This window comes from Charadrius vociferus, unplaced genomic scaffold (assembly GCF_000708025.1).
Source record: "Charadrius vociferus isolate BGI_N301 unplaced genomic scaffold, ASM70802v2 scaffold78, whole genome shotgun sequence".
Classification (NCBI taxonomy): domain Eukaryota; kingdom Metazoa; phylum Chordata; class Aves; order Charadriiformes; family Charadriidae; genus Charadrius; species Charadrius vociferus.
Genome location: NW_009649927.1, coordinates 108,066 through 131,045, shown reverse-complemented (window position 1 = coordinate 131,045; position 22,980 = coordinate 108,066). Strand labels below are relative to the sequence as shown.

At 41.5% G+C, this 22,980-nt stretch overlaps 1 protein-coding gene across 1 annotated transcript; it reads right to left on the bottom strand.

Annotated features, from left to right (window-relative positions):
* Positions 1-3,769: 3,769 nt before the first annotated feature.
* On the bottom strand, positions 3,770-16,418 carry LOC104291836 (chromosome unknown open reading frame, human C1orf198). The gene is made up of 3 exons (XM_009891129.1): positions 16,374-16,418; positions 6,341-6,892; positions 3,770-4,443 (listed from the first exon to the last, which is right to left on the bottom strand). Exons 2-3 carry the CDS (start codon positions 6,884-6,886, stop codon positions 4,387-4,389), a joined length of 603 nt encoding a protein of 200 aa, XP_009889431.1. The 5' UTR covers positions 6,887-6,892; positions 16,374-16,418; the 3' UTR covers positions 3,770-4,386.
* Positions 16,419-22,980: the final 6,562 nt, after the last annotated feature.

The window sequence follows — 22,980 nt, the reverse complement described above, 5'->3', positions numbered from 1 at the left end:
TATAGTTGGAATACCACCTCTTAATTGCCTGTCAAGTCTCTCCAAACCAAATTCTTCTTCAAAGGCCTTTTTAGTTGTTAGTAGAAATTCAGCTCAAATATAAACCAATCTGAGTTTTCAAAATACATTTCTGGAAAAAGTGGATGTGGGCACACAGAAAAAAACCCTATCCTTGTAACTGCATGTTTGTTTCTCTTATACTTGGAAAACTTGCTGCATAAGACAAAAGGCAGAAAGCGAGACCACCCAGCAGCCTCTGCCAGCACCATCCTTTTTGTGACATGCTTTTCAAACCCACAGGTAACCATCAACCAACGGGAAAACTGTGGGAAAGTTTGTCTTTGCCAGTTCCGGTCATTTGCACTGAGTACAGTGTGCCTGACAACGGGAAGTAGTGAATGGATTCCTTATTTTGCTTTGCTTGCGTGTGCAGCTTTTGCTTTACCTATTAAACTGTCTTTATCTCAACCCAGGAGTTTTTGCACTTTTACCCTTCCGATTCTCTCCCCCATCCTGCTCGGGGGAAATGAGCAAGCGGCTGCGTGGTGTTCAGTTGCCAGCGAGGGTTAAACCATGTCATACAGTTTTCAAATTGCTCCTGCAATATTGATCCAGATACTGATTTTGGTTACCTGAAGATATCGGGGAGGAGTGTTATCACTCTTGGTGCTGAGTGTTATCACTCAGATCATTCTTGGCTGTCTCTCAGGCACATTCAAGATGCCCCAAACAACTCCAATGGCACTGAGGAAAGCAGAGTATAAAGGACAATACACAAAGCAGCACAAAAGCCTTGAATGTTCTATTTAAAGTGACTTTATTAAAACATTGTTAATATAAAATGTGACCAAGTACAATTTTTTTGTAAGAATGTTTAATAAAAACATAGTAAAGAAAGAAGGAGCATCAACTCTTGTCAAAGCACAGGAAAAACCTACCAGGATAAGTAAAAAGTTCTGCAGCATGTTCTACCAGCTGGTCCCAATGTGTGTTAGGGTTGAGTTAGCCCATGGAAGAGACAGGCAGCCCAGGTTCTTCCCTCAGAAGCTTTAACGTATTTAGCAGAGGTTTAAAATAACACCCCTCAACAGTAGGAGACTTTGCTTTCAGATCTCCCCGTATCAAAGTAAGATTAGAACGTGTATCTTCACGTTGGATCGGAAACTTTTCAGCAGCTGAATGTACAGAAAATTAGATTCACTGGTAACTGTAAAATCCAGGGGTAACGTTTGTCAGCTTTGAAAAGAAGGTACAAGTCAATACTAATTATACACCTAAAGAATTTGTGCTAAAGTTATTCTAAGCTATATTAATGCTGGATGCTTGTGGCAAATGCTAAAAAAAGTCAGCCAAAAAAAACCCAGCAGTAAAGTCCAGGCTGGTAGAAACAGCACGTATTTTCATAGAATCGTCTAGGTCGGAAGGGATCTTTAAGATCATCAAGTCCAACCATCAACCTAACACTGCCAAAACCACCACTAAACCATGTCCCTAAGTGCCACATTTAACCGTCTTTTAAATGCCTCCAGGGATGGCCATTCCACCACTTCCCTGGGCAGCCTGTTCCAATGCTTGATAACCCTTTCAACAAAGAAATTTTTCCTAATATCCATCCTAAACCTCCCCTGGTGCAACTTGAGGCCATTTCCTCTTGTCCTACCACTTGTTACTTGAGAGAAGAGACTGACCACCACCTTGCCACAACTTCCTTTCAGATAGCTGTGGAGAGCAGTAAGGTCTCCCCTCAGCCTCCTTTTCTCCAGGCTAAACACCCCCAGTTCCCTCAGCCACTCCTCATAAGACTTGTGCTCCAGACTTCTCACCAGCTTTATTGCCCTTCTCTGGACACACTCCAGCACCTCAGCGTCTTTCTTGTAGTGAGGGGCCCAAACTGAACACACTACTCAAGTTGTGGCCTCACCACTGCTGAGGACAGGGGGACGATCACTTCCCTTGCCTGCTGGCCACACTGTTCCTGATACAGGCCAGGATGCTGTTGGCCTTTCTGTCCACCTGGGTACACTGCCGGCTCATATTCAGCTGGTTGTCCACCAACACCCCCAGGTTCTTTTCTGCCGGGCAGCTTTCCAGCTTCCCCAAGCCTGTAGCGCTGCATGGGGTTGTTGTGACCCAAGTGCAGGACCCGACACTTGGCCTTGTTGAACCTCATACCTTTGGCCTCAGCCCATCAATCCAGAGCGTCCAGATCCCTCTGCAGAGCCATCCTACCCTCAAGCAGATCAACACTCCCGCCCAACTTGGTGTCATATGCAAACTTAATGAGGGTGCACTCGATCCCCTCATCCAGGTCACTGATAAAGATATTAAACAGAACTGGCCCCAGTACTGAGCCCTGGGGAACACCACTTGTGACTGGCCACCAATTGGATTTAACTCCATTCACCACCACTCTTTGGGCCCGGCCATCCAGCCAGTTTTTTACCCAGTGAAGAGTATGCCCATCCCACCATGAGCAGCCAGTTTCTCCAGGAGAATGCTGTGGGAAACAGTGTCAAAGGCCTTACTAAAGTCCAGGTAGACAACATCCACAGCCTTTCCCTCATCCATTTTCTGAACTGCTGAATGCAGAGACAATATCCATGAATTACAGGAGTCTGTACATCTCAGGAAGGATGTAAAGAAGCTTTCAGAAGTCTATAAATAAAGCTATGCAATGACTTATACTCTGTGGCAACCTTCCCCTTTAGCTAAGAAACCTTTTAAGAAAACACTAGAAAAACTGGAGGTTTTCGGCTTCGTGGGTTGTTTCGTTTGTGTGTTTTTTGTGGGGGGGAGGTAGCTTACAGCATTTTCCTTGATCAACGAGTAAGTTTTAATGCTCTATCAGCATACTCTGCTTGTTCAGAGCAAGCAGCACATCAATTAGGGGCAAGGATTCTTCCAGGACATCTCAAACACTTCCTGTAACAGACAGAAGAAAATCCTGCAGCATCCAGTTCTGCACACTTAACTGCCCCTGGCACTGAACCAAATGCCATGTGCTAATCCATGAGAAGCCTAGCACAATTTTGGTCTAGGAGATGGTGACCTTCTTATAGCTTTGGCTGGGACCCATTAGACCCATTAGAGCCCTGTGTTTTGCCTTCTACCCCAAACAAATGCTATGGGACTATTGCTGAGGTAAAGGGAAAGGTCAAACCTTTGGCATTGGAGCAGACCAGTCACTGGCTGTGCGTAGGGGGAATTAAGGCTTCAAGGTGAGGTAAACACAGTGAGAGTCAGTGTGTAAATCATGCTGCATTTCAGAGACAACAGATTCAAACGACAGCTAGTCTTGTTCTCTACATTTTAAACACCAAACAAAGATCATTCGAAAGCAGAACTGGAGGCAAGTCTGCTGAGGGCCACCTTGAGATGCCTCTCTGCACCTTGGGAACAAATGTAACCCAGATGTTGAATGCTGAAGAGAATGTACCCACAGGAGGAAAAAGCACCAAAGTTGATGAGTCCTTGAGACGATAAGCTGCTTAAAAAACAAAGAAGCCTTATACTGCTATGACCTCCCATAAACATAGTGGTTTCCTGACGCAAAGGTAATCTACACTCCAGCAATTCCCAGTGCTGTACTTCCAGCACTACTATTACGAAGAGTATGCTCTAGCAAGGAGGCAGTGAAATCATTAGGCTTGTGTTCCCTGAAGACAGTTTCTCTCATTCATTAGGTGTCATACCATTCCACTCCACCCACCCCCAAGTCTTTAATCCAAAGACCAGAAACACCTGTCATTTCCCCAGGTCATTTTTCTAACACTCTTACGTTATTTTAGCAGATTCGTAAGGTACAAACACAGTGCTTCTTTGGATCCATCATTTTGGCAATGCCTTTGTCCTCTTCAAAAGAAAAGTGTTTTCAAATAAGTGGTACAAAAGTTACTTTCAAACTAAACAAAACATAGAAATCAATGCAATTCTTCTGTACGCTTGTTCTTCATACTGGTTTTGCTAGTTATCTGAAGTATGGAATTATTTGCTTATTTGGAACCATTGCATGTGCAACATTATTTCTTACAAGCCATGCTAGCAAGGTTTTGATTGAAAACAACAATCTGGTTCCATTTCTAGGATACGGAGACTCTCATTTGTTTTTCTTTAACATGTATATTGTAACTTCTCCCATCCTCTCAATACAGTAGCTACTAAAAATTTTAACAGATATTAAAAAAAAAAATCCAAATGAAACCACACTTCTATCACTGTTTAAAAACCAAAAATGCATATGGTATTACAAAAGTTTATACAAAGGCAACATTTAAGAGTTTGAAAGTTACTTCTAGAAAAAGACACAAATACTAGTAAATTAACATACAAGGAGAAAGATATTCCACTCCTTCCCCAAAATTGGTTTGATCTATTTTGAAGTATCTTTTACCAGTTGTCTAGAAAATCAAAGCCAGTCTTCAAGATAACATTGCTTGTACTAGTCTGCAAGGGAAAAATAAAGAAATAAGATGTGGTTGTTAATTATGGTATTACAAACTCAGTACTGGACTGCCTATCTACAAAAGAAAGTTTAAATTCTTGTCTGCCAATATTTCAAGTTCTTCACCTTGCCCTAGGATACCTAAAAACCAACATCGGAAAACGCTAGACATGGAAAAATACTCACAATGACCAAAAAGGCAATTCTAGATAAAAATAAAATTCTTGTTGTGGTCTGCAGGCATAATGTTATTTTTTTTTTCCCCATGGAAAAACTCATAAAGATCAATTTCAGACTAGAATGGGAATTGCAGAGAATGAAACAAACACAGAATGTAAGCATCATTAATTCAATGGATTGCCTGTTGCAATGACAGCCAGTTGTTTCCAGAAAACTACACGGTTTAAACTTTGTTGACAAGTTATTTACTAGGCTACCAAGAACATGCTCACTCCTGCAGTGCTGCACTTTCAGCCATGACATTTAAGGTGATATTAGCATTCAGGAAGACTATTCAAGGGACACAGCTGGGTCTCTGGATTCTCTTCCTAGAGCATGGCTCTCCTCCCCAGAACAGGGAAGATAGTCCAGAAAAGAGGAAATGAAGAAAATTCTCTGCTATTCTGTTCACATTTTGACATAGGAGAATTGTTTCTCCACAGAGAGAAAAGTCAGGCTTTTCAAACTCTTTCAGTTAGCTAGAAAACATTCACAAAGGAATTAAAACCGTAAAAAAACATTAATTTGTAGGAAAACATGATAAAGCCTTTAACTAAAATTAAAGGACTACCAGAGTCACAATTTGTAGCAAAACAACTCAAGAAGCATTATGTCTTAGCTTCAGAAAAACATAACTAAAGATAGGGCTCCAAATACTGAAGTGGCTTAAGTATTGTTCTTTCCTAAGTGCTACCACTTACTTCTCTTGCAAGTATTTACTTCATCCTGCATCTTTCTGACCTGACATCATCTTGTTCAGAATTTAAACAATCACTGTTGGGAAAATATGGTAGAGAAAAAGCTATGTGACATGCTTAAGGTACACCGTAATATGTCAGGCTTATGCCAGAGTGATGCTACAGATTCCAAACAGAACTGCACAGCTCTGTTTGAGGAACCACTCCTCTACTTCACATTTTTCAGGCTTCTTGTCCTTTTCTTTCCCTCATCATGTCACATCCTGTTGTTCCTTTTCTTTTCTCACAGATCAGCATCTGCTTTTTAAATAGCTTCAATTGGCTATTGAGCTGCTTAAGGTTATTTTTTGTTGTTGGGTTGTTTGGGTTTTTTTATTAAAAAAACATTGAGAAGGCTAATTCTGGAAGCTCATTCCATTTCCATTTTGGACTTTAAGAGAAAATACATTTGAAAGCAGCCCAGCTGCCTGAGACAAAGCACTGGGAAGTGGCTGTTGGGCTACCGCTTAAAACAGCAGAAAAAACTAGTTCGCCATTCACCGCTATGCTGTGTGTACCAATAAAGTATCCTAGACTCTAGTTTATCTACTTTTCAAGTTAAAAAACTTCTTTTTTCCATTAAGTGTTTTGCTGTTGCAAGAAAGCAAAAAAAACTCTTTTACTTACATAGCAAGCTCTCCACCCCAAAATGTTAGGTAGCTTGCTGTCAGTCAGCCACTGGATGCCACGTTGGTATTTCTGGTATTATATTTAAATGATGCCCTTATCCTATGCACTTTACTACATTTAAAAAAAAATACTTGATTGAAACAAACAATAGCCGTTAACATGTTGGTTAAAATGGACTTCTTCAAATTTGCAGGATAAAAAGCTGGCAAGCTTAGCTATGGCTTAATGCTTTATGGAATCCTTAATCTTCCAGAGTGACCTTGCAGATTTTAATGTTTTTAAATCTAAGGACAGTGGATATAGCAGTCCTTACCTGTCCAGGCATTTGTGGATCTGTAAGCATAGTACCATCAGTATCTTCCTTGTTTGTCCTAGAAGATGCCAGGTCCTGTGGTGGGTCAGGAAGAAAGAAGTCATCTAGAGAACTAGAAGGGAGTTGAGTGGGTCGAGGTTTCTCCCATTCGAGAGACATAGAAGGTAGGCTGGGGGCGACAGACTTCTCTGGTTTAGTTACGCTGGGCTTCTCAGCTTTTGCCATCTCCTTTGGAGTAGACTCTTGTCTGTAAAAAGAGGGAAGGGGTTTCTCTCCTTTCTCCATGGACTTGATCTGGCTGGGGGTCAGGGACTGGAACTCGGATTTGTCTCCTTCAAACTTGGAGCGCTCTGCATTTATCTTCCAGAATGAGGACTCCTCTTCCTTTCTGGATGCTATCAACCCATCAGAGCCAGGGGTCTTATTGGCCTGAGAAGATTTAGGGGGCTGGACACCAGGTGCTGCTTTAACAGGCTGCCTCTGTTCATTTTGCAACTGGGCACCACCTTGTTCTTGTATGGACAGAGATGCAACGCTGAACTCCATCTGGCTCTGTTCAGGGTTAAAGAAAAATAGTAAGCCCTTCACAAAGACATAGTTTTGAACTTCTGATCTTGATGAATATAGATAACGTCTTTGCCCACGGCTAGGCAACTCCCAGACAGCAGGTACCACAGCAAAGCTAACCTATTTTCTCCATTAATGTCCATCTTTGTAGCTACATAAAAATAATATTTTTCAAAAGTCTGAACTGCAAGCAAATGTAAAAGTCCTAGACTTGCTGCAGAGGATTCAAAGCAATCTTATTCAGGTTACTCAGTGCCATCCAAGACAGCAGTGCGTAACATACACAGCACTAACTCATTAGAATAGCGGCACTAAAACATTAGAACAGTTGTGGATGCATTTTGAAAGCCACAGATGTTTTACATGAAAATATAAAGCAAAAAAGCTTTACAGCATAGTTTAAAAGGCAGTCTCCCATTATAGTCTTTGATATAGTTGGCAACGTGTTACAACTCCATCTACTTCCAACATAAAGGATTAGATGTAATGGGTATGCACAGATAAGTGGCTTCTACAATTCTAATGCCCCTCTGAAGGAAGAGAAACAACTCCAGCAGGACCAGTTCTTCACCTATTGCACAGCCTTGTTCTGTTTTCACTAGCAGCGAGGCTAGCTGTACTCATTTCTGAGCAGTAACACTGGGTCAAGGAAGCAGGTGACCACAGTTAAAGCACAATACAGATCTTGCAAAAGCCATCCTAAAGCAAACATTACTTCAAAATGTTCATTTTACTTACCGCTTCAGTAACCTTGATTATCAACTAGCTGGACACTCTTTAGGCTAATAAAAGTTAAGCCTTATTTCATTCTGAGAAACATGCAAGCATTACTGTATTTAGGAGCACAGCACCATAGCAAGTGCCAGAAAAGAACAACCTAGCGTTCAGACTTTTGTTTGTAAAATGGAACAAACAATGAAAAAAAAAAAAAATTAAAACCTGCATTTACTGTTACAGCTACGCTGTTGTCATTATGGGCCTCATTACTTTTGAAAAATTTCAGAGAACGTTTCAAGTACTAGCTTTAGCTACAAGCAGTTAATAGATACTTTTGAAGTTCATTACAGATTTGTGATGTTTTCCCCATTGCACTTCATTACCTGGCCTTTCCTGAATAAAACTGCAATAGCATCTATGGGCCTCAGTCTAAAACAAGTCCTAGTTGCATATCATTTTCACTAGAAGTGTTTGATCTTGAGTCCTACATTATGTGCATGTTAAGTTCAAAGGGACTCTAGATCTAGCAGGTCTCACACGCCTAGTATTTAATACTCAGAAACTTCTCAAAGTGCAAATGCTAACTCAGTAACTGATTATAAAACTTTTTTTTTTTTTAAACAGTCAGCAGCTGACTACACATATAATTTGATTCACGGACTAACATCAGAACTTTCTAAAGAATTAGACACATTAGATATTTTTCCAAGTCAAGGAAGCACCAAGTTCTGTGTTTTCATTAAGAGTATACTGTGTTATCAAAAGATGCAGAACATAAACAAGCTGTAAGTAATTATAGCTCAGCTAGAACAAGGTGATTGCAAGGATACACGCAACTCTTGCCAAACAGCTCCACACCCCACCCTACCTGCAAAAAACGAAGAGGAAAAACCATAGTGCTCCAATTTTTTTAAAACCAAAGTCATGACATAAGGTTTAGAGCAGGAGATTTTTCCTTAGATACATTCTGCACAAAAACTATGGATGGAATGGTGCTGAGGATTATTTACAGTGACTGCTACTCCCTATACTAAAATATAGGGATTTATTTCCGTAAGCTCATTTGGCAATACTACTGAATAGAGATGTACCACTCCGAAGTTAAGATGCTTTAAGACTTCAGAACTGATAAAATCCCAGCTTAAAAAACCCACAACGCAATATAAAATAGACCTGCACTTCCCCAATATCCAAGGGGAAATAAACAAATTTCCATCTTGGAAGACTTAAGTACCTCGTCATGTAGGAATTCAAACAGTGCTACTTTCTATCCTTCAGCCATCTTCCTTCTTCTGAGAAGCCTGTCCCAGGGCACTCGCTACAGATGACAGTAGCTAAAGGCCACCACAGCAGCAGTCTGTTTCAGTAATATGATTCCTTCACCCCCCAGCCCAAGAGACAGGGACAGCCAGTGCCCAGGGTGCAGAGGGCCACCACAGCCCTAGATCCACTAGAATAGCACTGGAAACAAAATCCAGGAAAAATGCTGATGGAAGGGAGGCAGGGGTCTGTTAGAACAAAAGTTAGAAAAAGGAAAACCAACAAGATGGCTTTGCCTTTCAATGGCAGCAAGACAGACGAGCAAAGATGGGCCTCCTGGGAAGGTCTTATGCTGTGGAGCAAAAGCCACTGCCTGTAGTCGTGTTTTATGTTCTTTGTATGGGTCCAAATATGAACTCAGAGGTCTGGTTTAAAAGTGGCAGACCACTTCTAGCGTAGAGCAGAGCGTGGCACTGCAGCACAACTTCAGGCAGTTGTACCCTTTCCAACCCACTCGTGGATGCACGTTCCGGATAGGATGCCCTCTTTGTCCTTTTAGAACGGAGACCGTGGGATGCACCTTTCCATTTCAGAAGACAGGACCACACGACATTTAAGATTACGTATTTGTGTCATGGTATGCTTTGGGGATCAAACAGTTCATAACATGACACAGAATAATCTGAATGAAAATACTTTTTCAGGAGTTTGCTTTCTCCCCCAAGAAAGGTGAATACAAGACTACCCCGACAGGTTCCAAAAGTACCACATCTCAGCATGATGTAAATACAGCCCCGAGAAGTCAGATGTGTAAGTCTGCTTTTAGCGTTTAACTCCAGAAGCCGAGAACTTCTGTGGACCAGTCACAAGTTCTATTTTCCTTGCAATGTATAATGTTTCTATTTGACTTTCAAGGTTACTTAAGACATCTGAACCCCTAAGAAATGCAGCTGATATAAGAAAATTACTAATATGCAGTATCTTTCAAGTAAAAAAATCGGCAATAGAATACCATAAACACCCTACCTCCCCCCAAAAAACGACCAACAGAGTAGCAATGTAAGTAGGGAGATAATTTCACGTAGAGATGAAGACGACCCATGTGTGAAACACCCCATGCTGACATCTAAGCCAGGAGTACTATTGTATGTTCTAATGAGTTGATAGACACTGGAAATGACAGTTTAATTAGTGTTCTGCTCTCAATTTCTTACACCAGATTGCAAATTGGCAATTGGTTGGGTCAGCAGAAGACGGAAGGAAGTGACATTTAAAAGACAGTTACTCCCCCACAAAAAAATTTCCTTTTCCTTCAGGTTTGCCAGTCATGAGAATACCCTGATCCACATCTCTCCCGGCCCCAATCAAACTGATGGTAGCACGTGTGCACTTTCCTCAGGCTGAGGCAGAGCTGCTGCGAGCTGCAGTCGCACACCTGAGCATTTAAGCAGCGGAACTGCACTTGTGCCTCTCTTATCAGCTGCAGCCTCAGGGAAGCAAACACTGAATATTGCAATACGATTTGATGGTCAAAAGTGAACTGTCAATTAGGCACAGTTTGGGATTCCAGAGACAGGGTTTCAGTCCCTGGCTGTTTTCATAGATTTTGTATGGCTTTGAAGGAGCTGCAATGTCTGTGTGTTAATTCCCCATCTAAGGAATAAAATAAAAATGCTTTCTTTTTCCTACCATTTATCCAAACTGTATTTCTGAGAACTGTTCAGCCCAGAAAGTATCTCAAGGGTTTACAGACACACGAATACAGTCCCAACTGCAATTTTTAGACGTTAGCAAAATTCAAGCAAAAGCTATTAACAGCAGTAGTATTTTCAAGATATTGCAAGAGCTAGTAATTCCCAACATATCTGAGAAGGGGAGAGAGCGTGCACGTGCACACATCCAGTAATATTTTGAGGCAGAGCCAACCTAGAAGTTCTGCATTTTTTTCAGTCTTACCCCTCTGGTCCAAAACCACTGCAAGGATTAAAATAAAGGATGCCTAAGTCTTCGAATACCTTTCTGTCTAATAAATAGAAGTAATATTAAAAATTGTAGTTTTTAGTAAGTTGTGTGTCCACCTTTCCTTAAAAAGACTATATGAAGGTATTTATAAATTTTATGTATTACATTAAAAAATTTAGACTTAACTTCACTCTCCAGGCAGGGATAATCCCCCAATCATAATACAGGCTGAGGCACCACACACTAAGAACATAACGATTTAATAATAACGTATAAAATCAGGTCTCAGTTCATAAGTATATATTAAAAACAAGATGACCACAAAGAACCCAGAAGCTTTTTTTTTTTTTTTAAGCATCTTATTCACCCATCAGGAATGTGTAGTATTTTACTAAACAGTCAAGCAAACACAGCCAAAACAAATTGTTTTGCTTGGCAGCCTGAAAAATCCAAATTGTTGAGACCATGACTGCAGAAACACTGTCAAAAGCAACTTGTTTTAAGCACAGCCTGATATATGCAGAGGTAAGAAAGCCAAGTTTAAAATGATTTAGAAGATGACTTTGCTTTGCTGAATGGACAAAATCAAAATAAATATGGGACCCAAAGTAGTTGCAGTTTTTGCTTTGTTTCCTGTGCCCACAGTGGGTGTTTTCAGGACCTTTTCAGAGTCAGAAAGAACTCAAGTCAGCAGAGACCAAGGCAAAAGGGCAAAGGACTCAAAAACAAGCTAAGTAATTTTAGTCCATACAGAAAGACAATGCCAAAGATACACAGTGTGTAGCTTCAGAGGAAATATCATGGTCTACTCTGTGGTGATATGAACAGTGTTCTAGTCCTGGACGCAAGTTTGCCACTGTAACTGGTTAGTCTGAGCAAACTCCTACTGCCAGTATCTAGTATGTGCATAGTTTTTCCCTCAAAAACAGCTGTCCAAAGATTGATGCAGGCAATTGAATCCTTAGCCAAGAACACCTGGCCATGCAGATTAAAATAAACCTTGAACACAGCTACTATTACCACAAGTTACCTTTTTTTTTTTTGCTCAAGAACTATTCAACAGTAGTCGTACAGCACTGCGTTTTAAGATCAAAGAGGGGAAGGGAAAACCCAAAACCTCAGGCATCACTCTTCTTTCCTTCCAAGCAAGCATTGCCATTTATGCCAGCTTGATAAAAATAACTGCATCGAATTACAGTTTGTAACAAACACTTCTAATATCAGGGTCCTTAAGAAGGAGAGGGAAAAAAAAATATTTTCTGCCACTTTATTCCTATTAAAAAAAAAGAAACCAAACAAAACCAACTAGGACTTGTACAAAGGAGGACACTGAAGATGGTCTTTTAGGTTTAGCCTTTAGATAAAGGAAACAGCATTTGCAAACCATGTTTTTCATAAGTACAATATATTTTTTTTCTTTCTAAATCATTGCTTGGATTAGATCACTTCTGTAGTAACATAAATACAGGAATTCAGACAGGGAGGCAGCACCCACATTGTTGAGGGGATTGAAGCCTGGCACTTTCTCTTTTTGCGTTTTTTTGTTTGTTTTTAAACACACCTTGAAGGTTTCTCTTTTCAACAAATATCTGAGGGTCTGTTGAAAGTAGGAGAGCGCTGAAGGAGGAAAAAGCCAGATGTTAGAAGAAAAAAAAAAAGTACAAAAAGGACTCTTTAAAGTTACTTTTGCAATTACTCTACCTGTATGTACCAATGAATTTTTAGATGTGCATGTGTCTGTCAGTTTTACATATTTGGAATAAAACCTATTTCAGTCAATAGCATGTAATAGAAATAGATTCCAACTTATTCCCTTGCTGCTCTGCGCATTCAATGTGTTAGCTGAGGTGGCAGACTGAAATTACATATTCTGTCCACTACTAAGTTCATTTAAAAAAAAAAAAAAACAAACCACACCACAACCAGAAAGTTCTGAGTTCAAGAAAAGTTGCAGAGAAATTTTATTTTCAAACCCAGGCATGATTCTTGTTTTCCATTTACATCTTGGGGTCCATGCTGAGTTTCACTCAATTTTTACTTCAAACAAACCAAGAAACCTCAAAGACTAAACTCAGCCAAAATGTCAGCTTTCATCTCACTTAAACCTGAAGCCATAAATAGAATGCCCTAAATTCATAAACCTGGCTTTAGCTCCAGTTAAAAATGTAACCCACATTTCAAGACGTGTTATGTTTATGAGGGCTCCACCCATGAACCAAATCACTCCCTCCAATTCAACCTCTAGTTTTAAAATGTCATCTTACTTGCAGTGCTATGAGAACTCATTGCTTCCCAAGTAGTTTTCCTTCCAAGAAGTGCTACAGTTTTCTACTAAAAATATTACTATTTTAAATCCTAACATCTAGCTCAGCAATTTACATTGTATTTCTGCTTTGTTTGCCTTCTTTGAAGGTTTAAAAATAAAGAGGTAAGATAACTTTAAATACACTCCAAAGAGCTAAAAATGGTGGAGGTATTCATGCAAGTGGTTCCTGTGATATGAACGACTAAAATCGTATCTCACTTTTGTGTTTAAAATGAGAACACAGAAAGTTTACTTTTGACAGAAGTGAAGCTATCAAGCCCTTCAGCAATGTTCTGCCCAAAATGACAGCAATTTAGTAAAAAAATAAAAATCAAACCTATTGGTTTTACTGATTCGCATCTCTGCTTTCTCCTCCTCTGCAAAAGCAGAAACTGAACACCCCATTTCCTTCTGTGGGTAAGCCAGAGCACTTTTATGCAAAGCTGCAAGAAAATGAAGGAATTTCATCGTCACAGCAATAACATGTAAAAAAACAAACCGAAAACTCTGCATGAAAGGGAGATCAGGGAAAATAATACTATGGAAAGAATAACCCATCACGAGGTAGAGCTCATGGAATGGAAAGAGCCTGACAGCCCAAACTGATAGCGGGAATTGGTCTGGCTCACAAGACACCAAGCGTGCATTACAACATGTCAACCTTATTAAACAGCTCATTCAGGTTTTTTCCCTGTTTCCCCACGCTGGACTGATTGGGCAAGGATACTTCATGGAGAAATTGCCTTCCAATATTAAAGTAGTGGTTAGGGGAGAGATCAAAGAGTAAGCACAAAGCAAGATCTCCACCTTTAGAAATGGAAGACTCAGCAGATGAAGGATTTGGCTGAAACATTGACACAATATGGGGCACCGGGGAAAAAACAAAAGGAGGAAACCACACAAATCAACCAACCCACACCCTGTAAAGCCAGACAAAATGGATTCTCTAGAGTTTTGCTAAACGAAAAGGTCATGCAACTTTTCAACCTACAGCTGCGGCACAGCTTTTATCTCTGGTCAGAAAGGAGGGAGGGGGAAAGAGGGAACCACAGCTTGATTAGCTGAGATGAATAGTTATTTCTAAAGCAACCTCCTCCCCGCCTCACTTTTCTTCAGCAGTCACAAGTGTTTCCATCTCATTCTGTGATCCTTCGTTCATTACAGAAAAGCATGAAACTAGAGCATCTATCCATTGTGGTCCCTCATTTTGAGACACCAGGAGGATAGTAAAAATAATCTTAATCAGCAAGAGATAAGCCACAGGTTGGGTTGAAAAACACTTCACTAGACATACAAGCATTTAAAAGAAAAGACAACTATCAGTGAAAGGGAAAACCCATTTGAGTGCACATGCATCTCATCATGGATCACTAGGCAGCGTATTACAGGAAGCACTATCTCCAGGAAGTCTGAGTATTCAGAACTTACAAAACCCTATCACGACAGCGCTTCGAAATACGATTACAGCTGCCACATTCCCAAGACTAAGTTTTACGTTTTGCACCAAAAAGAAGGGGAGAGACAACACCGCTGCTTCCAACATATGATTTATTTCACTTTACTGTCAACGAGGTCCATACTCTTCTCACCGCCATTCTTTGCTTGACAGCTTCACCCAAGTACACCCACTCTAAAAGCCTTTTTGGTATTATACTAAAAGCCAGTGGCTGCTTCTTCTCAGGGTCCTGGAAGACAGGAAGGCTTGCCTGAGCTACCTGTCTTCTACTGCAGGAAAACCCCCACTGGCTCCTGAGTCACCACACTAGGGAGTTTTAAGGCAAGTGAAGAGTGGCAACTGCAGCAGTGTAAGTTGCAGGGACCAAGGAGCTACATCCAAGGTATAGGTTAATCGGCATCTGCAAAGCACAGATGGGGTGCTAGCTAGAGGCAGTGACCTTCAGCAGGGAAGACTGACAAGTCTAGCATTGGGTCAACTGGATTAATTTAGTATTCACTGGCATTTCCAAATAATTACTTTGCATTAGGCTGAGATTATATTTATAAGCTCATACATGATTATCTACATAGTTCAAGGGCAAAAATTGGAAGAAACAGGGAGAATCAGCTTCCTCTGGCAAATAAAGCCAGAAAACACAGTCTGAAACACATGGTTAAATTAGCATGCATACCATATCCAGCTGAGAAAGACAACGAGCTGGTGTTTTTCTCCCATATTTTCTTCAACAAGAAGAATTAAGCTTCATTTCCCACCAGAAACATGGTACAACTGTTTCCTCATGCTGTGGGTTCAGAAAGATGGGGAACTCTGGCTCTGTGTTACCCTTATGAGAATCCCATAATAAATAATACTTCAACAAAACACCAGAGGCAGAGTAAAACAAAACAAAATAAAATGAAAAAAAACCAACCCCCCAAACAACCCACCTCAGCAAAACATATTGGTTTTGAAGGAGCTGCCTTTTGGAGAGGAAATAACACAATGCTTCTAGCATATCCACAGAATTCACAGAATTGTTAGGGTTGGAAGGGACCTCTGGAGATCATCTAGTCCAACCCTCCTGCCAGAGCAGGGTCACCTACAGCACGTTACGCAGGACAGCGTCCAGGCGGGTTTTGAATGTCTCCAGAGTGGGAGACTCCACCACCTCTCTGGGCAGCCTGTTCCAGTGCTCCACTACCCTCAAAGTAAAGAAGTTCCTTCTCATGTTAAGATGGAACTTCCTATGTTCAAGTTTATGCCCATTACCCCTCGAGTTTATGCCCATTAACCCTCCCAGGTTAACAAGTTCCATTACGTTCTAGTACATAACAAAAAGATGAAGCATAAGACAGGCTTTAAGAGAAAATCCACTGAAGTTACTAAATATCTGTATCTTTCTCAGCCCATTCCCTAACTACTTTACTCCTGACTTCAAAAGTGTAACGCAGTTATGCTTATGTAATACCCGAAACGCTGGTGTCACTAAACATGGAAAGTTTTTTCAGAAAGTTTACTATGAAAAATCAAATAATTTGGAATAAATCAGTATTACACCTGCACTTGAAGCCAGCACATTAGTTCCTGAAGTACATTTTGTGTTTCCATTGATGTAAGTCAAAGCACACCAGTCCCATTTAATTGCTAGGATGGTCACTTTACACAGCTCATAGAATAAAGGTGACATTAGTTTACCAAGTCTTAACATGAAGATAATATAAATGCACAAGGAACAGTATAAAAATGACAAACCAACTTTAAAAATAAAAGTGCTGCATATTTACCTTCGTTTCCCAGGAGAACGGAGCCGAGTGTTCATCTTGCCAAGTTATGTCCTGAAATAAAATTCAAGAATGACTAAAAATCAGAAGAGCAGCTTTACCTGCTCAGGAGCATCATATGCAGATGACATTACGTTGCACTGCTGGAAGCACAACAACCACTACCACAGAAATAGCTAAAAAGTGAGAGCACTACTTAAAGATGGCATTGATTACAGTTTAAGACTGACTGAAAATGAGTTCTCTGAGGGGAGGATTATCAATTAGCATATCAATTTAATCTCGAAAATATATGAAGGTTTAACCTGGTCTAAACCTCTTGAAACAGTTTCTCTACAAATAACTTTAAAACATATATTTCCAGTTTTCTACTAGGCGTTTTCTTTGGTAGCCACTAGCAACACACAGGGACAGAAATAAAAAGAGGAGCAGGGGCCTTAGGGAAATAAGAGTCCCATTTCCTCCCCTCCGCAAACCAAAGAGCACGTGTGCAACCAGGCAGTCACGTGGCAGTGAAACAGCTGTGCATCTGTCAGGCCAAGCCACAGCTGGATCCAGCCCTGACAAGATGCATCATTATGCCACTTCAATGACAATCTGTCTGAAGTAAATATGTGGTGCTGTTGAAAGAACCACACAATGTCCAGAATAAAATCTCAATCTGAAATTGCTTCTTTTAAGAAGATATTTTTCTGAAAATAATTTCAGAAATGTAAATGATCTCTTCATACAAAGCATGGCCTCCAGAAAGACATGTGACCCACATAGAAAAAAAGAAGGAATAAATAAAAGTTCATCTTTGTTCAAGACTTGCAACGAAACAATCACACTTCTATTCCTAGTGGTGGATGAGACTCATTTGCACATCGGATGTTCACGCTGGTAGAGGTAGAGTTGCACCCTCTGTACTAAGTATATCACTGCTTGGCTACCCCAGCACATTAGGGGAGGAAAAGGAGTCGGAACAGCAAATGGAAAGAGAGAGGCCAGGACTAACCATGCGCAGGGAAGGAGAAGACAGGACAAGACCTGGAGTGCTTGTTTCACACTCCTGCTGTTCAAAGAGTAACAGAATTAGACCGTGTTTTAAGCTAGTGCAGGAACCCCACATCTTACCATCACTGCCCTTTTCTTCTTATTTCTGACCTCTGCCTTTATAGAAATACATTTCTCGGACATCTGATAGCATTCTCTTGATCTGCCATCTCTTATTTCACCCTAGGCAGATTTGGCTGGCCAAGGGCTATGAAATCACAATTAGAAGTGCCTGAAACCATCTCCTAAATAGGAAAATGTGTCATTCTCCAACTATGGCTCACCTGTGACACACAGGGTTTCTAGCAGCAAAGTATTTGTAGTATATATGAGGGTGATCCCATGCTCTTGAACAGAACTGGGCTGATCGGAAACCATTTAAAAGGAAAGGCCTGGGCTCTGCTGGACCACACCTTCTGGCCAAAAAGGACCTTTGGTACAGCAAATTTTTGCCAAGAACACAAGTCTAATACCAGGTTCTCCCATTCTAGAGAATGGAAACTCATATTTATTAACATTTAAGGGAAACAAAGTGAGTAAAAGTCTAATTTTTAGTATCTCTGTTAACTTCTATCAGTATTTGCACTGTGGAGCCCTGCTGACCACATGGGAATGCCACACCACTTGGGTTGGGTGCCTTGCAGCAGGTGAGCATCAAATTATTTCAAAATCATTTTAGGACCGTATCCTTTGCCTCTGAAACTGTTGGAGTTGGCACTTCATTTCTGAGGCTTGCATGACAGGAATCACACTCCAGGAGGGAAGAGACTGGAGAGCCCAGCCACAAGATTAAGTCTCACACACTGGAGGCAGGACCATAATCCTTCTGTCCACACAGGGACAGATCAGTACTTGACTCCAACCACAGCAATAAAGGACAGAAATGAAGTCCAGCAAAAAGCGTAACACTCCTACACACTGTCACAGCACCTTAAAGTTCCAGACATGTAGGCATAGCTGTCAGTGGGTTTTACCTAAGGAATTTAAAGGAAGCTCTGACTTCTTGCTATTTACAGGACATGCAAACCAGCCATGGACCAGTTTTAAATTTGGGAGCGAGCCAAGACCATCCTCATCCTGGATCTGAAACAGCCACTTCTTTATTTTCCTATATTTGAGGCAAGTGTATATGGCACTGGGAGGGACCCCTCTTCACCCAATGCTCCCTGCACGTCCTCAACCCATCAACAACACTGCTGCTGCAGGCCAGCCCCGCTGACAAAAGGCTGCCTGCAGAGGGATAAGAAAGCAGCACGAGGAAGGCAGAGTGAAGGTATGAGGTTGTTGTGCACCAGGATATGCCATTCCCTACAGGATGGAGCAAGTCAGCTTTCCACTTCATAGAACCTCATGTCTTCTCAACCACTTGTTGGCACTTCAACTTGTAATCTCAACCTTCAGATTAGGTAGACAAATTCATTTCAGGAGTGAATTAATGGTATTTTGGTACCGGTTGTTTACAAGTTTTGGTTGGAGACAGAATCTGAGACTTCCATAGATTATTTCAAAAGACGGAAGCAGTAGGCATTGGGCAGGAACAGCGCCCTGAAAGAAAAGGACCATAGATTTTTCTATGGCTCATTGTATCTCAGGCTGCACAGCCCAGCACACCTCAGAGCCAGTAAGTCTGATGAGCTTCGCCCACGTTCAAGAGATCATACATGGGATCTACCAAAGGATAAAATAGTGCAAGATGTGGTTTGAGGATACAAAGCTTCAAGGAGTTGTCTGTGGTTATCTGATGTGTGCTTGAAGCTAGGATGAAGGAGACAGTTGTCAGGTTCTGTCCATTGTCAGGGAAGGGAAGGAAGTTTGTGGCCTCCACCTCTTATGCCCTCACCAGAGAACATGCAGAGGACCAAGTCAGAAGCAGAACAACACAGTTCAACAGTTTCCTGTCTGACGCACCTGATTCATCTCTATCACCAACAAAATCTGAGAAATAACTTTGCTTTCTGTAGAATAAACAAGTTCTCACACACTTGAAGAAAATGGGAGCAAAAGCATAAACTATTTTAATAGTCACAAAAGTAAATTACAAGTGGAAATTCTTGAGAAAAAGGCTTCAAGGCTATTTATCATCTGTCAGGTGATAAATACAGATCACACGGATCAGAAGAGATCCATATCTGATCAGCTTTTGTTTTCAGCACACAACAAAGCCTTCTTCCAGAAAGAAGGCAAATAAATAAACTTTTGTTCACCAGCATTAAACAACCTAATTGTAAGAAATGGGGCCTCATGCAACATATTTCATAGCTAAAAAAAAGAAAAAAGAGACAAAGAGAGGCAAAAATCTAATCATACACTTGACTTCAACAGCCAGATGCCAAATATATAAAAAGGAATCACAGATGCTGAATATATAAAAAGGAATCACAAACTACGTTTGCTATACGCAGGCAGCTTGTTACAAAACAGCACCTGAATTTCAAAACATCAACCCCATCAAGGTTATTGAGCTGGTGTATTCAGGGGTCTGTTTCAACTTGGAAGTCTTAACTTGACACCGTGAGGCCGACGGTGAACATGTAAAGGCTGCTTTATCCTCACCATGACAGTGTGGTGCACACAGGTAAATGCCAAGTGAACTGGGTGCCACCCAACCCAACTCTGTGTTGTGGGAGACAAATGCTGCTTGGGGAATCAGGGCGCCTGATTCCCATATTTCCACTTCTTTCATCGAGCTTTTGAGAGCTTTTTAAATACCTTCAGTTCTTCACAGCAAGATGACAGATTAAAAAAGCAGCTCTGGTGTCCTGGCACCAAACCTCTTTAGGAACTATTATCAACTCTGTGACTCGCAATGCCGCAATGAGTATGAGGTAATGAAAGCAAAGGAGCAGTGGCACTCGGCTTACTATAGGCATTTGCTAAGAGTCACAGATGGTGCTGCAGTGCTATAGCACTACAAAATTACTGGATCACGGCTACAGGATGCCATGGTCCTGTTACTGCACATCTACTTTCTGTCAGAGCCTTCCCACACAGCCACCATACTGGAAGGTGTTTTGAAAATGTAAGAGGTGCTTATATTTTGAGAACTTACAGGCCTGGGCTACAAGTTCAGGAGATGAGTTTGGTGTTAGAAAAGATTTACAGGAAATGGTGGGGGGGAAAAAGAGGGAACCAATTGTCCAGAGATACAAAACCCCTACAAATATTGCCTGGACCACCTTATCAAAGTGGTCACATGCACAAAAGTGAGACTGAAATGGTGAGAGTCCTGGACGGGTAAATCAGTATCTTCATCATTCATCCTTGTTTTGCTTTCTCCCAAGTCTTCCAAAGAACACGAGGTGAAAGAGATCAACTTTCCATGCTTAAGCAAGCACAGGTGGATCACTACAGATTTCAACATCAGTTAACAGGGAAGATGAGCTGTAGCTGGAAACATGAAGCTTTTGGAGCAGGTATCAGCAAGAACATCATCAAACCAAAACACTCACGCTGGAAGGGCTGGAACATCGAGTGATTTTGAGGAACGCAGACTACTCTCCATTTCCTTGCTTCAGGATGCCGTACACCAAGAGACAGGGACAGTAGCCAGGACCAATCTAACTGCCCCCCTGAGCCAGGGCTGGGTGACCATGGTATGTGCAGCAGTTATATCTTACAACGACAGCAGTAATACAGCTCAGTAAGCTGTCAGACCAGAGACAGCAAGATAATAAAGCTCTGTAGGCAAAGCATTTGCAAGCCTGGAAAGTTGAACCGAAATGGCAAGAGACTGGCCACAGTGTCTCTGTAGCGGTAGGACAAGGAGGAACAATTACTGAGCCAGGGCAAATGTCCAAGAATCAGGTCGAATGCCAGCAAGGGAGCCAGGGGAGAGGAAGCTATCAGATGAGAAGCCAGGAAAAGTTCCAAGGCTCAATAGTGCGGTTGGAAGAACTAAAATGGAAATGGAGCATGCCAAAATGAGTGGAATCTCTTTTCTTCAGAAATATGATTTACATTAACTTCAGCTTGGAAGTCAAGAAGGAAGTCACTTGAGGCAGATGCTTCCAAAATTACACACTTTGCATCAAGCATTTTGATGAACCATGCTTTCTTTGGTTAATGGCTACACAAAGACTAACAACGTTATTTGTATCATAGCTGTATTTCAGGGGAAGAGGGGAAAGAAAACAACTTGCCAAATTTCAGATGGACTCCCTAGCTGTAGTTTTGTCAAGCATGAAATACAGCACAGCACAACAACCTACAACATGCTTGCTTTCCTTCCAGATCCACATAATTCAAAGCAGAAAGCACAGCAGAGCTGTCTGAAACTGGGAAAGCCAAACATACTCACTTTCCACTATCATTAACCTAAACCACCTAACCACAACCACCTTCAGGTCTGGGTTTCCTGTCAAAGACTACTTGCGCAGCCAAATTTGCTGTCATGCAGCCTTTTACACCTCTTTTTCACCAAGAGTTATAGTCTCTTATGAGCAAATATTTATCCAGAATTTCTGGTATCATGGACTAAACAAAACTGAGCTTGACCGTATGTTCTCTAACTCTAGGTATGATGTGTGCATGGCAGACTGTCACACCTTCCCGACACACAGACAACAGTCTTCTAGCACAAAGCTGGTTGGGAACCCCGATGCCAAGCACATGAGTGCTTCAAACACTTCTTACAAATCCCATTGCACGGGGTATTGGTGAGGAGGCTGAAAGTAGCACTGTTCTCTTTAAATTGGACTGACGATTACAAGTGCAGAAGCAGATTTTTTTTTTTTTTTCTAGTAGAAGCCACGTAAGTTAATTAACACTTGAAGGTCATTTTAAGATATTATACGAACACGGTGAAAGATACCGGTTCTGTAGTAATACCAAGATGTAAAAGAAATGAAAACAAAGGAAATCTCACATGCAGAATAAGAGAGATACAGTATCCGAAGAGCACCATCAGGTCTTTGCAAGCATTGTTAGACCATCCTCTTCAAGGGATCACACTCTGTAACATGACCCACTGCTCCAGACCAGGTACACTTATACCTATGGATTTCCAGAAGGGCTGCCACGCTTCCTCGTGACATAGAAGGCTCTCAGAAGCTTCAAAATCCGTACTTTTAGCCATCTATCTTTCCACACCCTTGTTTTTCCTGGCATGTGACACGGAACAGGCTAAATTTTTTTAAGGTGTCAAAAATACCAAGAGCTGGAATGTTTTCAGTGTTGTATTTTTAACTACGTCTAAAATTAGAAACGAGAAGGAAGAGATTTAATTCAGCGTAAACATTCCCTACAGCCCATTTCCAGAGCCAGCCCCGGCCGTGCCCCGCCGTCGGGGCTGGCACCGACCTCTTCTCTAAGTCTCCCTTTACCCAAAACCCGCTTCGGAGTGACTCCTGCTTATCTCGGGCGAACTCCCGGTTTGCCGCCCCCTTTCCCGCTTTTGCGGTGAGACCCGGTCCCCTCACTCACAGCGCCTCATCCCGCCCTCCTGGCGCAGACATGGAGGGGAGGGGGGTTGGGGGGAAAAAAAAAAATAAAAAAATCAATCTCCCTCTCCCGTTCATCACCAGGGAAACTCCCCCCACCTCGCCCGCTCCCCTCCACAGCCGAGCGCCGGCACACG